The 13,197-nt window shown below is 47.9% G+C and overlaps 1 protein-coding gene across 1 annotated transcript in view; it reads right to left on the bottom strand.

Annotated features, from left to right (window-relative positions):
* Inpp5d (inositol polyphosphate-5-phosphatase D) overlaps window positions 1-13,197 on the bottom strand; it is a 104,185-nt gene that overhangs the window by 46,907 nt on the left and 44,081 nt on the right. Inside the window, exons 3-5 of the mRNA XM_055617020.1 lie at window positions 7,299-7,449; window positions 4,888-5,059; window positions 3,066-3,206 (exon numbers count right to left, since the gene is read on the bottom strand). Of these exons, the coding sequence (XP_055472995.1) occupies window positions 3,066-3,206; window positions 4,888-5,059; window positions 7,299-7,449 (464 nt within the window). The remainder of the gene's footprint in view (window positions 1-3,065; window positions 3,207-4,887; window positions 5,060-7,298; window positions 7,450-13,197) is intronic.

Consider the following 13,197-nt stretch of genomic DNA (forward strand, 5'->3'; position numbering starts at 1 on the left):
GTATTGTTGGAAACTTATCATTAACATTTACTAGGGAGCAATTATTTGCTCATTAAACGTTTCTTTGTGTGTGTGGGGGGGGGTGTAGGCACGTGAGTGTGTGAGGGAGTCCAGAGGAAGAGGTCATGTGCCCTGCTCCATCTTCTTTGTCTTATTCCCCCGAGACAGGGTTTTCCATTGAACTTGAAGGAAGACTGGCAGCCAGCCCCAGTGATCCTCCTGTCTGTCTGCTATAGTGCTGGGGTGATGGGTGAGTTGTTTAAGCTGGGTATAAGAGTCCATGCTTATCAACTAAGCCTTGTGGTAACTAAGGCGAGAGGGGAGAGAGGTCAAGTCAGATGAGCTATGTATGAAGACCCTATCTCAAAAAGAAGGAAGTTTTAAAACAAGTTTTAAAACTTAAAACTTAAAACAAGTTTTAAAACTTAGGCAAAGGTGGCTGGAGGGATGACTCAGCAGTTAAGAGCTGGCCGCTGTCTCAGAGGACAACATTCAACTCTGAATACTCCTTGGAGCGGCTCACGGTGGTCTATCACTCTAGCTCCCTCTTCTGGTCTCCATTGGTACACGCATGCACACGGTACACATGCAGATAAAAGGCATACGCACATACACACACACAAAAATACATTTAAAAATAAAAATAATGTAGAAATAAAATTTTGACTATTTGAACATCTGTGTAGATGACTCATTTATTTTTAAAAACTTTTTTTTTAATTTTTTAAAAAATATTTTTAATTTTTTAAAACATTTCTGTCTACGAGTGTATTGTACTATGTGTATGACTCATGTCCACTGAGCTCAGAAGAGGACATCAGATCTCCTGGGACGAGAGTTATGGCAGTTGTGAGCCTCACTGCGGGTGCTGGGAGCCCGACTGCAAGAGCAGGGCTCAGAGGAGACCCTAGGCCAGAGCTTGCTGGAAGGTAAGGGAGCACACGAACTAGCGAGAACACCTATCCTTTGAATCAGGGCCCTTTTCAGCCCTTGGTTTGGATGGACTACACCTGCAGGGATGTCAGGGGGCGTGGGGAACTGTTTGTTTCATCTCGCAGTTTAACCGAGTCTCCGTGCCTAGCCACCCCCTGATCGAGGAAAGTGAAAAAATGTGTGCAGGGAGGCTAAGAACATTCCAGGCTCTTGGAACAACTTGAAGTTGATTATTCAGCAACAATAGAGATGGAAGGTGTTTTATTTTTATTTTATTATTATTATTTTTTTACACTGGTGTAATGTGCCAGAGCAGCAGGGCATATCAGGGAAGCTGCTGTCACCACAGTGATGGGGTGAGGCAGGTTCAAGAGTTGTGGGGAGTTATGGAAGGGTCTGGACAATGTCTAGCAAGGACGCAGCAAAGATCAGGACCTGTGTCTGGGCAGAAATAACAGCTTGTTATGAGCTGTCACAAAATGATATGTATTTTTTTTTTAAAGGAAAAGGCCATTTTGTGTGTATTTTCCCCTAGTGACAAATGATTTGTAACAACGGAACAAAATCTACCGTTCGAGACCTATAAAAATGACAGCCCTGAGTCCAGCTGGACTGAGAAAGACTATTCACTGGAATAAATGACCGGCAGGTTACTCTGACAACTGCCCTATTTGTCAAAGAAATTATTCGTCACATTTACCAAACGCACTGCCTGTGCCTTTAAGAGCCTTTAGAGTAGAATAGTGACTTAGATTACTGATGATGGACGACCCCTTTGTGAATATTAACCACGCTAAGATTGGTACAGCACCAGAGAGCGGGAAACTGCTGAGGTGAGCCAAAGCAGGAACTAGGACAGGCCGGCTGCAAGCTCTCACCTTAGGAACCATCTCCCGCCCTTTGTGAGGGGCTTGCTTTGGCTACTTCTGATGGCTTTCTGATGTTACCCCCTCATATCAAGGTATAAGCTTAAGTTATTCCTTGCTAATTCCTCACACTGCATACCATCCTGACTTTTGCTCTCCTAACAATAAAAGCATAGTTATGAGGTTTTGTTTGCTTGTTTGTAAGACAGGGTCTTTCTGTCCTGGAACTCATTATATAGACCAGGCTGGCCTTAAACTCACAGAGATTCTGGGATTAAAGGCATGCTCCACTATGCCGGGCTCCACCAAAGCGTGTTTATGTTTGTAGTTTATTTCAAGGTTAATGTAATTCAAAATCTACAATCAAAAGACTTTTAAAAAGTCACAAGTTTTACCAATTGGTCAGTCATTCAATAACTTCAGTATTTAAACGCTGCTGTCACCAGAAGACTTGAGCCCTTACCACCCACACACAATATGACTTTCATTTCTTTCCTTTATGTGTTGGTTGGATGTGGAGGCTGTAGCAAGGGGGGGAGAGTGGCAACAAAGCTTAAGGGCTTGGACTACTGAGACGACTCAGCAGGTAAAAGTGTTCCCGGGCCAGTGTGACAGCCTGAGAGCAATCCCTGGCTCCCACATAAAGGTAGAGGGAGAGAACCCACTCTACAATGCTGTCTTCTATCCTTCACACAGACACCACAGCACATGAATGCCCCCCCATGGCATATGAGTGTCCCCCCACTCTTTCTTTACACACACGCATGCATACATGTACATATGTATACAAATTAAAAAAAAAAACATGTATTTATAAAGACCAGGTCCCGAGCAAATGCAACGGCAGTGTCCTCCACCTTTCTTTATGGAGAAACTGCCTGCAATTAACTTGAGTTAAAAACAAACAAGACAAAACGGGATAGGAACGCTTACTTAGCATGCACAAGGCCCTGCATCATTCCCCCCCAAAAAAACACCCCCAAACCCAACAAAGAACAAACAAATAAGCATCTTTTCCAGCCCAGTTAGAGTTCAGATTTTGAGAACAAGGGCTTCAAACAAACATGGCGCTTTCCAGACTCTGCCGCTGTCCAATTACTGTGAGCACAGCAGAGGCGCTGGGCAGAGAGGAGAAGACAGGGTCACTCTAATGAGCGCCTTCTCTTGCTGTGGCCGCCTGGGGGAGGGGGCATAGGTTTGCCATTCTCCACGGGCTCCCATTACCCATGAAGCTCCCCCCACCCGTCCGTCGGGGGTCTCCATTACCCATGGAGTTCCTTGCAGAGCAGTGAAGTCAGCTTCTTCAGGTGAGGAAGGTTGCCGGAGCCCGTCTTCACAAAGTCAGAATCCAGGACTAGCTGAGTGCTCAAATAATCCTGGATGGCTTTCAGGTGCTCTTCCGGGAGCCTGAAAAACAACAGGCAAATGAAAGCCTAGTTCACCTTTGTCCAGCCACAGCACTGGGAACTGAGGATTCCCAGCTCTGGTTAAGACGTGTTTGGGAGATCCATGGGCCTGTGTGAAGAACCTGGAGTCCCCGTCGGGTGGGACTCCAGAGGCAGAGGAGTAGATCACAGATTTTTTTTTTTTTTTGAGACAGGCTTTCTCTTCGTAGCCCTGGCTGTCCTGGACTCACTCTGTAAATCAGATCAGGCTGGCCTCGAACTCACAGATATCTACCTGGTCCTGTATGTATGTATGTATGTATGTATGTATGTATGTATGTATGTATGTATGTATGTATGTATGTATTTTTAAGAGACAGCCCCAGAAACATATGGAGGGGCCAGTTCTCTATCTCCTCAGCTCATACAAGGGCTGGAAGGACAATCTATCCTAGAGATAAGAAGTAGGTCTGACCGTCGTGCCAAGTCCAAATTCACAGTCAAACGTGACCCAGAGCATACAGTATAGAGGGGGTGGAGTCACCCTGGGCCTCTATTGGAAAGTCAATATACTATTAATTTAGTTTTTCTGGGGGTAATTGGGGGTTGAGGGTGGGATAGAGTTTGTCTGTACAGCCCAGGCTGGCTTTGAACTCTTGACCCTCCTGCCTCAGCCTCGTTAGTGCTGGCACTATAGGTTTAAGACCACATCCAGTTGGGTTCCCGAGTGCTGGAAATGCGGACACATAACCACCATGCCTGGATTCTCTGTGTGATTAGGGCAGGAAATGGGAGAGCAGGTAGTGGATGTTCAGGTGGCCTGACTTTGCACCCCCCTCCCCGAGTCCCTGATTTGGTCCAGTTTCTTCAACTTAAAACGTGATGGGGCCAAAGGGCAGGTGTTTCTGTCTGTGTGTTTCTGGGATTTGAGTCAGGCTGCACTAGCTGACCACCCCATCACCGTCACATATCCCCAGGGACCATGCACTCCCTGGGCCCCAGCTTTTAGGGGCCAGCCTTTCCCTCAGCACTGGATGGAGCTCTTCTGTGAGTCTGTGGCACCACCCTGGAGCCCCACAGGAGCGGTGTGAGAGAGTGTGTAGACGGTCACGATGGATTTCCTGGGGTTCAGGGCTTCTGTTTCTCAGGCTAGGGTGTGGCTGTGGAATGGAGAGGTCCCCCTGCGGTTGGTAGGAGGCACGGCAACAGGCAGAGGCAGCCACGTAAAGTGATTTCCTGTGAGAAATACACTGGGAACTCGGGCGACCGTGGGTGTGGAGGTGCCGTCTGACCACAGAAGGGCAGTGGCCTTCTAAACAAAAAGCAATCTTACACTCACAGGGCAGAAAGACCTAAAAAAAATGATACATGTAAAAAACACTCCAAAACTTTAAAAATAAGCAAGAAAAGGAGAAGAGACATTTTCCTCACAAAGATAATGATGAAGTGTTAGTACACAAGGAGAAAAATCTCACAAGAAAAGTATGAAGATCCTGATAGAAAAATGAGCCAAGGACAAAAATGAGTTGGGGCCCAGGAGATAGTCCTGACTGAAAAAACAGACGCTGGCTTTCAAGTTTGCTACAGGTAAGACAAATGAGAAGGTTTGCTGGTCCCTGCAGCCTGGGCCTGTGCATGCCTGGGTGCATGCTGGGTTTTAGGCACAGGCCAGCTTCCCAGGGAGCCTCTAGGCAGAGACTCACCCACTGGTGTCCATGCTCTGCAGTCTCTGAAACAGTGTCTCCGAGAGACTCGGCCGGGTGACCTCAGGGGCTCGGGGGTTCTCTGTTGGAAGAGGAGGGTCCTTGGCCTCGCAGGGCCCGGCAGACACGGGAATGTTTCTGGGAGGCAGCTCCGGGGGTGACATGACAGGTTCTAACGGAAGAACAGCAGGAACAAATGCCATCGGTGAGGACACTGTCTATACAGCCCTGCGAGGTCCAGGCTACCAAGTTCCAGGTCCCTTCTGTCCCTTTGTTTCTACTCCTCCTCCCTATATCTGTGCTCACCAATAGGGAGCCTCTTGAGCCAGACCTGGGGCTTCTAGCTGTGGTCTGTCCCTACCATGTTGCTCAGCGAAGACCTTCTTGGGTCAGTTGTCCCTGAGAAGCACAGGGACACCTGCAGAATTGCTGGATGTGGACAGATGAGTCGGTAGGTCAGCAAGATGCTTGGCTCTCCGGGACTACAAAGTACAGCCAGGACTTAGGGGCAGGAAATCAAACCCATCCAACTCCTTGCTCTCTCAACCGCTCTCTCTTCCTCATTTCTCTCTCCATTCCCTTCAGCCTCAGGCCTCATTTCCCTCTTCTAGACCCTCAGAAAGAAATTATTTGGGGTATACTCAGATACCCCAAATAATCAAACAACTTGCCAGTGGTCTGAGAGACTGAGACCCCTGGCTACTCCTTTCAAATTTCCTTCATGGGCACAAAGTCAAGGTGACTGACACATTTAGGTGCAGGACTTCCTGCCCAAGCCCCTCTTGACCCCCAGTGGCCACCCTGGCTCCCAGCCACAGCTCTGGCCAAGGGACAGGAACAAAGTGACCTTTCCTTCAGTGTATGTGCATGTCCTTCCTCTCTGTTGGTGGAAACAGTTTACAGTCTGTTTGGGGCTCAGGAATGGCAGGCCCTAGAGAAGAGCCGAGACAAATCAGACACCTTAGCTCTGGGTCTTGTAGCTGACTGGGAGCCTTGTTTGGGGAAGTGAAGTCATGGTCAGGAAATTGGGTTTCTCTATGGAGCCTTAATAGGAAGCATTGGGGGCTCGTTTCCGATAGCATGTCAGGGCAAGCGGAGAAAAAGCAGGGTGGCTCAAGGGAAGTGAGAATGGTGAAGCATGGAGGACATGCCTACAGGACAAGGTCAAGGCCTTGTGGCCTTCATGTGAACGCTGGCCCCAGCTACACCACACTAAAGGTCAGACAGAGGAGACATGGCAGTCCCCATCAGCAGGCTCAGTCAGGACTATGGTCTTTAGGACACATGCTTATCTTGGCCCTCCTCTACTGCTCCTTCAGGCTGGTGAGGCAGCTCTCCTGGAGGCCCTTTAAGAGGCGGCTTGAGCTGAATAAGCAGGAAGCAGGTGACTCCAGGGAGGCAGAAGGTCAGAGCAGAGGGCAGGTGAGCCACAGCTAGTCCACAGTGGAAAAGGATGCCTAGGATGTGCCTGGCATGTCCTCACCAGGGACAGGCAGGCGCTGGACCGGGACGTCAGCGTCTCATGTCTCCCTTAGGGAATGTGCCAGGAAACACTAAGCTACTCAGGAGCCAACCTGTGGGCTTCTGTCAGGCATGGGGCCTTTGAGATGAAAAGAGGGTGTCCCGCTGCAGGCTTCGCTGCATAACTGGCTCCTTGTCCTTGTGCTGCCCTTCCTCAACATATTTTAGAAGCCCCTTTACAGATGGTGGAGTCTCACCATGTAGCCCAGGCTAGCTCAAACTCGTGTCCTTCCTGCCTTGGGCCCCTACACTTTGGAATTGCCGGTGGCATGTACCACAGTGACCATTTTTGCTGCCTTCAATGATGGTATCCTCCCACTTAGGTACAAGGATCACCTTCATTGTTTTCACTGTAGTGGTGGCAGCTTCGTTTATGGCGTGTTTGCTGGGCTCATCTGATCCTGTGACATCCTGAGAGATTAATATGTGCTACCGTTGTCTAGTCTCTTTAAAGGGAAGCCTGCGGTTCAGAGAGTTGAAGTCACCCAAGGCCACAAAGGCAGCCAGCCAGAGAGCAGGAGGTCTAGTCCACGCCTGACTTCAGAGTCCACGTTCCCAACCCATCTTTACTGTGCTCTACTATTCTCCCTCTGCCAGCAAGCCCCTCGAATCCAGTGCTTCTCAACCTTCTTAATGCTGCAACCCTCTAATACAGCTCCTCATGTCGTGGTGACCCCAACCACAAATTTATTTTGTTGCTACTTCATATCTGTAATTTTGCTACTGTTATGAATCATAATGTAAATACCTTATATTTGGGATATCTGATACTCGACCCTTGTGAAAGGACCCCCAAAGGGATGCTCTAATGTATCAGCGCCTGTGGGACTAGACCAGCCGAATCCCACTGGCACCTCCCCACCCTCGCCAGCCCCTTCTTCCCTTCCTACCAGTGTCCTCTTCAGGCTCCTCCGTGGCATCCTCCTCCTCCAGAGGCACGGGGTACTGCAGGTGGGTCACCAGCCCCATGTTTTCCTTCTTGTAAAACTCGATGAGCTGGTCCAGCTTCGTGAAGAACCTCATGGGGACCCCTTCGGATGCCTGAGGACAGAAGCCCCAGACAGAGCGCACTTTAACTAGAGTGCCACCCAACCACAGAAGCCACCTGTAGCAGGGAGTGAAGAGACCGAGGGTGACCACATTCCTGAAAAAGCCTCAGGCTCCCCACCCACACCTCACACCCTGTAGCCAGTGGCTCCCAGGAGCTCTTTGCAAAGGTGCAAATAGGGGTATTTTTAAAATTATTTTTTAAAATTTCCATCTGTTAAAAATTATTTTTGTAAGTACTTCTCTATACAAACACAGCATATATCTTTTATTATATCCAAATTAGAAATTACAGCTTTTAAAAGAAATCACCTAGAATCCCAAAGGCTCAAGAGTTCTATTTTTAATAGTTTAGGTGTCTGTGTGGTGAACAGAGCTATTTTTGCTACCCCCAAAAAGACCATTTCTAAAAATTATTTTTTATTTTTGGTATTGAATATTGACCTCAGTTCCTCACACATGCAAAGCACACACAGCCCTACCGCCAGGGACACTCCCAGGCCCAGACGATTTGTTTATTAATTACCTATTTTTATGATTGCAGGGATTGAACCTGGGGCTTTACACATGCTAAACAAGCATCCTACCATTGCACTGCACCTCTGCCTCTGCCTCCCGGGGATTACAGATGTGTGTCACCACGCACAGTTGTTGCGCATTCTTTTAGCTTCATTTTGAGGCAGGATCTCTCTAAGTTGTCCAGACTGGGCTTGAAATCACCATCCCCTGGCTCATGTCTACCCCGCCCCCAAAACAGGGGTTATGGACACATGCCACCACGCATGGGGTGTCTATTTATTTGTTTAAGGTTTTTTGAAATGGGGTCTGGCTGTGTGGCCCAAGGTGACCTCAAACTTGTAACCATCCTCCTGCCTCAGATCCTGCCTCAAGTGCTCAAAATGACAAGCTTGTGCCACCACAGTTGACTATTATTTTTAAACATAAAAGAGCTCATTCTTGTAATATTTTAAGTTTTGTTTTAATTCTATTTTTGTTTGTTTATTTTTTGAGACTGGGTCTCATTCTGTATTCCTACCTGGAACTCAGAGATTTGTCTGCTCCTGCCTCCTGAGTTCTGGAATTAAGGTGTGCACTACCATGCCAGACTGAGTTACTTTTTTTTTTTTTTAAAGATTAGAAGAATCCTTTTATGTGTATGATGTTTGCCTCTGTTTACACACGTGCATGTATTCACTGCCCACGGAGATGAGAAGAGGGCGTCAGATCCTTTGGACTAGTTAGAGATCATTGTGAGCCACCATGGGCGTGCTGGGAACTGAAATGCGGGCCCTCTGCAAGAGCAGCTAGTGTTCTTAACCACTTGGCCATCTAACCAGCTCTTAATTATGCTTCTTCTTTTTTTTTTTTTTTCAATCAAAAGTCAGAAAGTGATCCAAGCAACACAGGTTTGTACTTCCGCCGTTGATGACAGAGATGACTCGGTTATTCTAACACTCTGGGATCAGGACTCGTTTGCCTGTTGATGGAAGAGGGAACTCCAGCAGGAAATCTGAGGTCTTCTCTGAACAGCCCAGCCCCCACCAAGATGCCCTTTCATTCATCCAGTCATACCCTTGCTAAGATGCCATGCCTACAGGCAGTCAGATCCGAGCAGGGCAGGTAATGAGGTGGGCATCTTATACACTCTTTCTCCAATGAGTCTTCTGTGACTTTGCAGCATCAGAATCCCTCTACCTGGGCCTCCAAACACCACAGGTTTGCCCACAGTTTACTCCCATCTTTTTATTTTATTATTATTTTAAGACAATGTCTTATGTTGTAGCTCAGGTTGGCCTCAAATTCACGGCAATCCTCCTGCCTCAGCTACCTGAGTGCTGGGATCGCAGGCATGAGCCACCATGTCTAGCTCTCCCTATCATCCTAATAGTGGCTCTCATGTCCATCTTCAGGTTTGGAGATCAGAGGCTGAACCTTTCTCTGGAGCCAGCTAGCTGCCTTCTTGGCTAAGAGAGACCTACTACTGGGGCAAAGGAGGCCAATAGGAAGGGAAAGCCCTCACAGGAAAGTGAGCAGGCAGTTGACTCAACCACCTCTACATTAGACTCCTGTTGCTGATGGTTTGACGGCTCTATTTGGGAGCTTGGTAGGACATTGACCTGCTGGCTTCAGAATCACAGGTGAATGGGACAGAATCAGGTATCTTGCCTGCTCGGTGGGATTAAGACTCACCTTAGATATGAGTCTTTGGGCATATCTAGGTTAGGCTGATTGAGGTGAGAAAACCCACCCTAAATGTAGGTGACACTGTTGTGGATTTAAACATGTTTTTGTTTTGGTCCCAGGTGTGGGATGTGGGACTGATTCAGATGGTCCACAGCAGCAGACTATTTGCCTCATGCAGGCTCTGAGAGGAGCTCTTTGCCAGCTGCAGATAGTTGAAATCTGAGGACTCTGGAGAGGGAATAAATGCCAGAGCCTAGAGAGTATAGGCAAGAAAAAGAACAAGGCTGCTCCCATTTCCCCCTTACTGCTCCTGGTTCAAGATGGAGATCTGAAACGAGAATTGGACTAGCTCCAAGGAGCCTGACGATTACCCTGACCAGAGGAAGCAACCAAGAAAGAACTGTGCGCCCTCTCCCTTTCCCTCTCCTACCTGGTGTTGGGGTGTTGGAAGGGATTGGGGTGGAATAGGGAGAAAAAAGATATAAGAAATGAAAATAAAAGAGTTTAGAAAAAAGTTCGCCAACATGACACCATCCGATGGGCTGAGAAAGCAAACTGAGACCAGCATTCATCACCCTCTGCTTCCTGACTGTGGACCCAGAGTGGCCGCCATGTCTGCTTCTCCTGCCGTACCTCCCCCATCCCGGCAGACTACACCCAGAACTGTAAACAAAATCAAGCCTTTTCTTCCTCAAGTTGCTTTTGTTAGGTGGTATTTTGTCATGGGGCAGTGAGACAAACAGCTGATACACCTAGGACGCTCTCAGGCCTGTCTCTGAACCCTGGCTCCTGGGTCTTCCACACTGTCGTGAGGACACACAGCCCTTGTGTGAGAAGAGTCTCTGTGGACTCAGGATGTCCATCTGGGCTCCCAGCCTCTCCCTGTCAGTTTCTCTCTCTCTTCAAGTGTACTTGTGTGCTCATGAGCATTGCGCACAAACACATACACACAGTGTGTGTTTGTGTGCATATGTGTGTGCTGTATGGCTTAGGCTGTTTTAGTAAATTTGTGGAGAGCTTAAGAAAACTGTTTATTCTTTTCAATAAATTCCCTTGTTGTCTCAAAGCCCCATGCTGCTTAATCTCCTGTAAAAACCACTAACCACCTGAGCTGCAGCCCCTGCTGAGATTTCCAGAATATTCTTTCAGTGATTCAAACTCAAACAAGAATGGAATAACAAAAATGATCTGATGAGGTGTGAGACCCGGGAACTTAATTCAGGTAAAGCAGTCGAAAGGAAGCATGATCTTGTGTGTGCCTGCACGGGGGAGGGGGTGAGTTAGAGCTAATGGATGACATGCCACTAGGCATTTGGAAAGAATATGAAAAGATCAAAGAACCTGGAGGTGAGCTGACCCATGTGTGAATGTGCAAGAGGAGTCTTGGCAGGGGAAAGGGAGCATCTGAAGACTGTGTGAAAGCGCAGGAGATTTGGGCTCTAGGAGGCAGGCAAGCTGAGATGCACATTATTTATTGATGACAGAGGTAACAACAGAAAAACAAAACAAAACAAACAAAGCAGAAACTGGAACTATTGAATTGTAGACATGTTCAATGATGTGTGAATAGGCTGTGCATTAAGCAAGCAGAGGAACAGACCAGCTAAAGGAATCCCGCAGGGGGCAGGCAGGGCTGGAGGCATGCTGTGAAGGCACGTAGCTGTTAAGTCACGCATGCCTGTCTGGCCACTGCTGGGCTTGAGCCAGTCCTGGAGGCCAAGGAGCAGGGCTGGCTAGGCCAGGGTGGCTGACTGCCCAGGAGACAGGCTTCCAGGAAGATAGGGAGTGCAGGTCGAGTTCAGACCTCAAGGTTGGTGAAGCAGGCACCTCCCGGTGGAACCATGTACCGGTTGTGACGCACAACTGAGAAAGGAGGCTTTCCTCTGCCTTCCACAGGCCCCACGAACTAAGCAGATAGCTTGAATTGTCTTCCCCAGTCCATATGTTGGGAAGGTAATCCCTATATTCCCATGTAATGAGATGGCATTTGGGGTGGAGTCCCATGATGGTATCAGTGGCTCTTTTTAATTTCTTCATTAACTTATTCATTTAATCACTTTACAACCTGATGGCAGACCCCTCCCTTCTCTCTTCCCAGCCCCACCATCATATCCCCCTTTTTGCCCCCCCCCATCAAGTCCCAGCAGGACTAAGCTCTTCCTCTCCTGTTGAGGCCAGACAAGGCTGCCCAGCTATGGTAGGAAAGGGATCCAAAGGCAGGCAACAGAGTCGGAAATGGCCGCTGCTGGTTAGGGAATCCACATGAAGGCCAAGCTGCACATCAGCTACATATGTGTAGGGGGTCTAGGTCTGCCCACACATGCTCTTTGGTTGGTGGTCCAGTCTCTGTGAGCCCCCATGGGCCCAGGTTAGTTTCTCTGTAGGTCTTCTCGTGGTGTCCTTGACCCCTCTGGTTCCCTCAATCCTTCCTCCCACTCTTCCACAAGAGTCCCGAATTTTACCTCTTCAGAGTAGCAGAAACTGGAAATAACCTAGATGTCCCTCAACTAAGAATGGATAAAGAAAATGTGATACATTTACCCAGTGGAAATCTACTCAGCTATTAAAAACAAGGACATCATAAAATTTGCAGGCAAATGAATGGAACTAGAAAATATCATCCTGAGTGAGGTAACCCAGACCCAGAAACACACACATGGTATGTACTCACTTATAAGTGGATATTAGCTGTATAGTACAGGGTAACCATACTACAATTTAGCTAAGTAATAAGGAGGGCCCAAGGCAGGATGCTTGAATCTCACTAAGAAGGAAAAATAAAATAGACATCTAAAGTTGATGGAGAGAGAGACCTGGGTGGGAGAGGGGATGAAGAGGGGGATAAGGGTAGCAGTCGTGTGTGGGAAGAGTGGGGTGGGCAGGAGAGGGCTGTGTCCAGGCAGGGTGGACAGTGAGTGGCTGGCTCTGTGCAGAAGGCAGCCATCACTGGGTGCAGCTTAAAAAAAAAAACCCACTAAATCTAAACCAACAGTTAGGAAGGCTCTTCTACATGGCAGTGTCCTGACTGTAGGCCAGGAGGAACAATAATGTCCTTTAGTAATGAGCTTCGAGGTCCCATTCTACATCAGATATTCCCATATCCACCTACCTGAGAGCCCCTTTCCCTGGCAGGAGCCATGTCTGCATATTACATCTAGATCAACCTTATTGCTTGGAAATCTAGATACTGGGCAATTACTGACTCTGTGGGGTCACCACATTGGGACCAGAATGACAGGCAAGAATTTGGAGCCTGGAAGAATGATGGCTGCACTGTGTGATTAGTCTTAATTGTGAACTTGTTGCAATCTAGAATTACCTAGGAAGAGAGGCCCGTTGAGGGGTTGTCTAGATCAGGTTGGCCTGTACTGTGTGTGTCTGTGTGTGTGTCTGTGTATGTGTGTGTGAAGAGTACTGTCTTAGTTTAATGGACCCTGTCCACTGTGGGAGGCACCATTTCCTAGCTTTGGGTCTTGCACTATATAAGAGTGAGTGGATAAACTGAGCATAACACACTCAAGCATTTCTTTCTCTTTGTTCTTGATTGTGGATGTGATT

This window comes from Psammomys obesus, unplaced genomic scaffold, assembly GCF_907164565.1.
Source record: "Psammomys obesus unplaced genomic scaffold, mPsaObe1.curated_primary_1811, whole genome shotgun sequence".
NCBI lineage: Eukaryota > Metazoa > Chordata > Mammalia > Rodentia > Muridae > Psammomys > Psammomys obesus.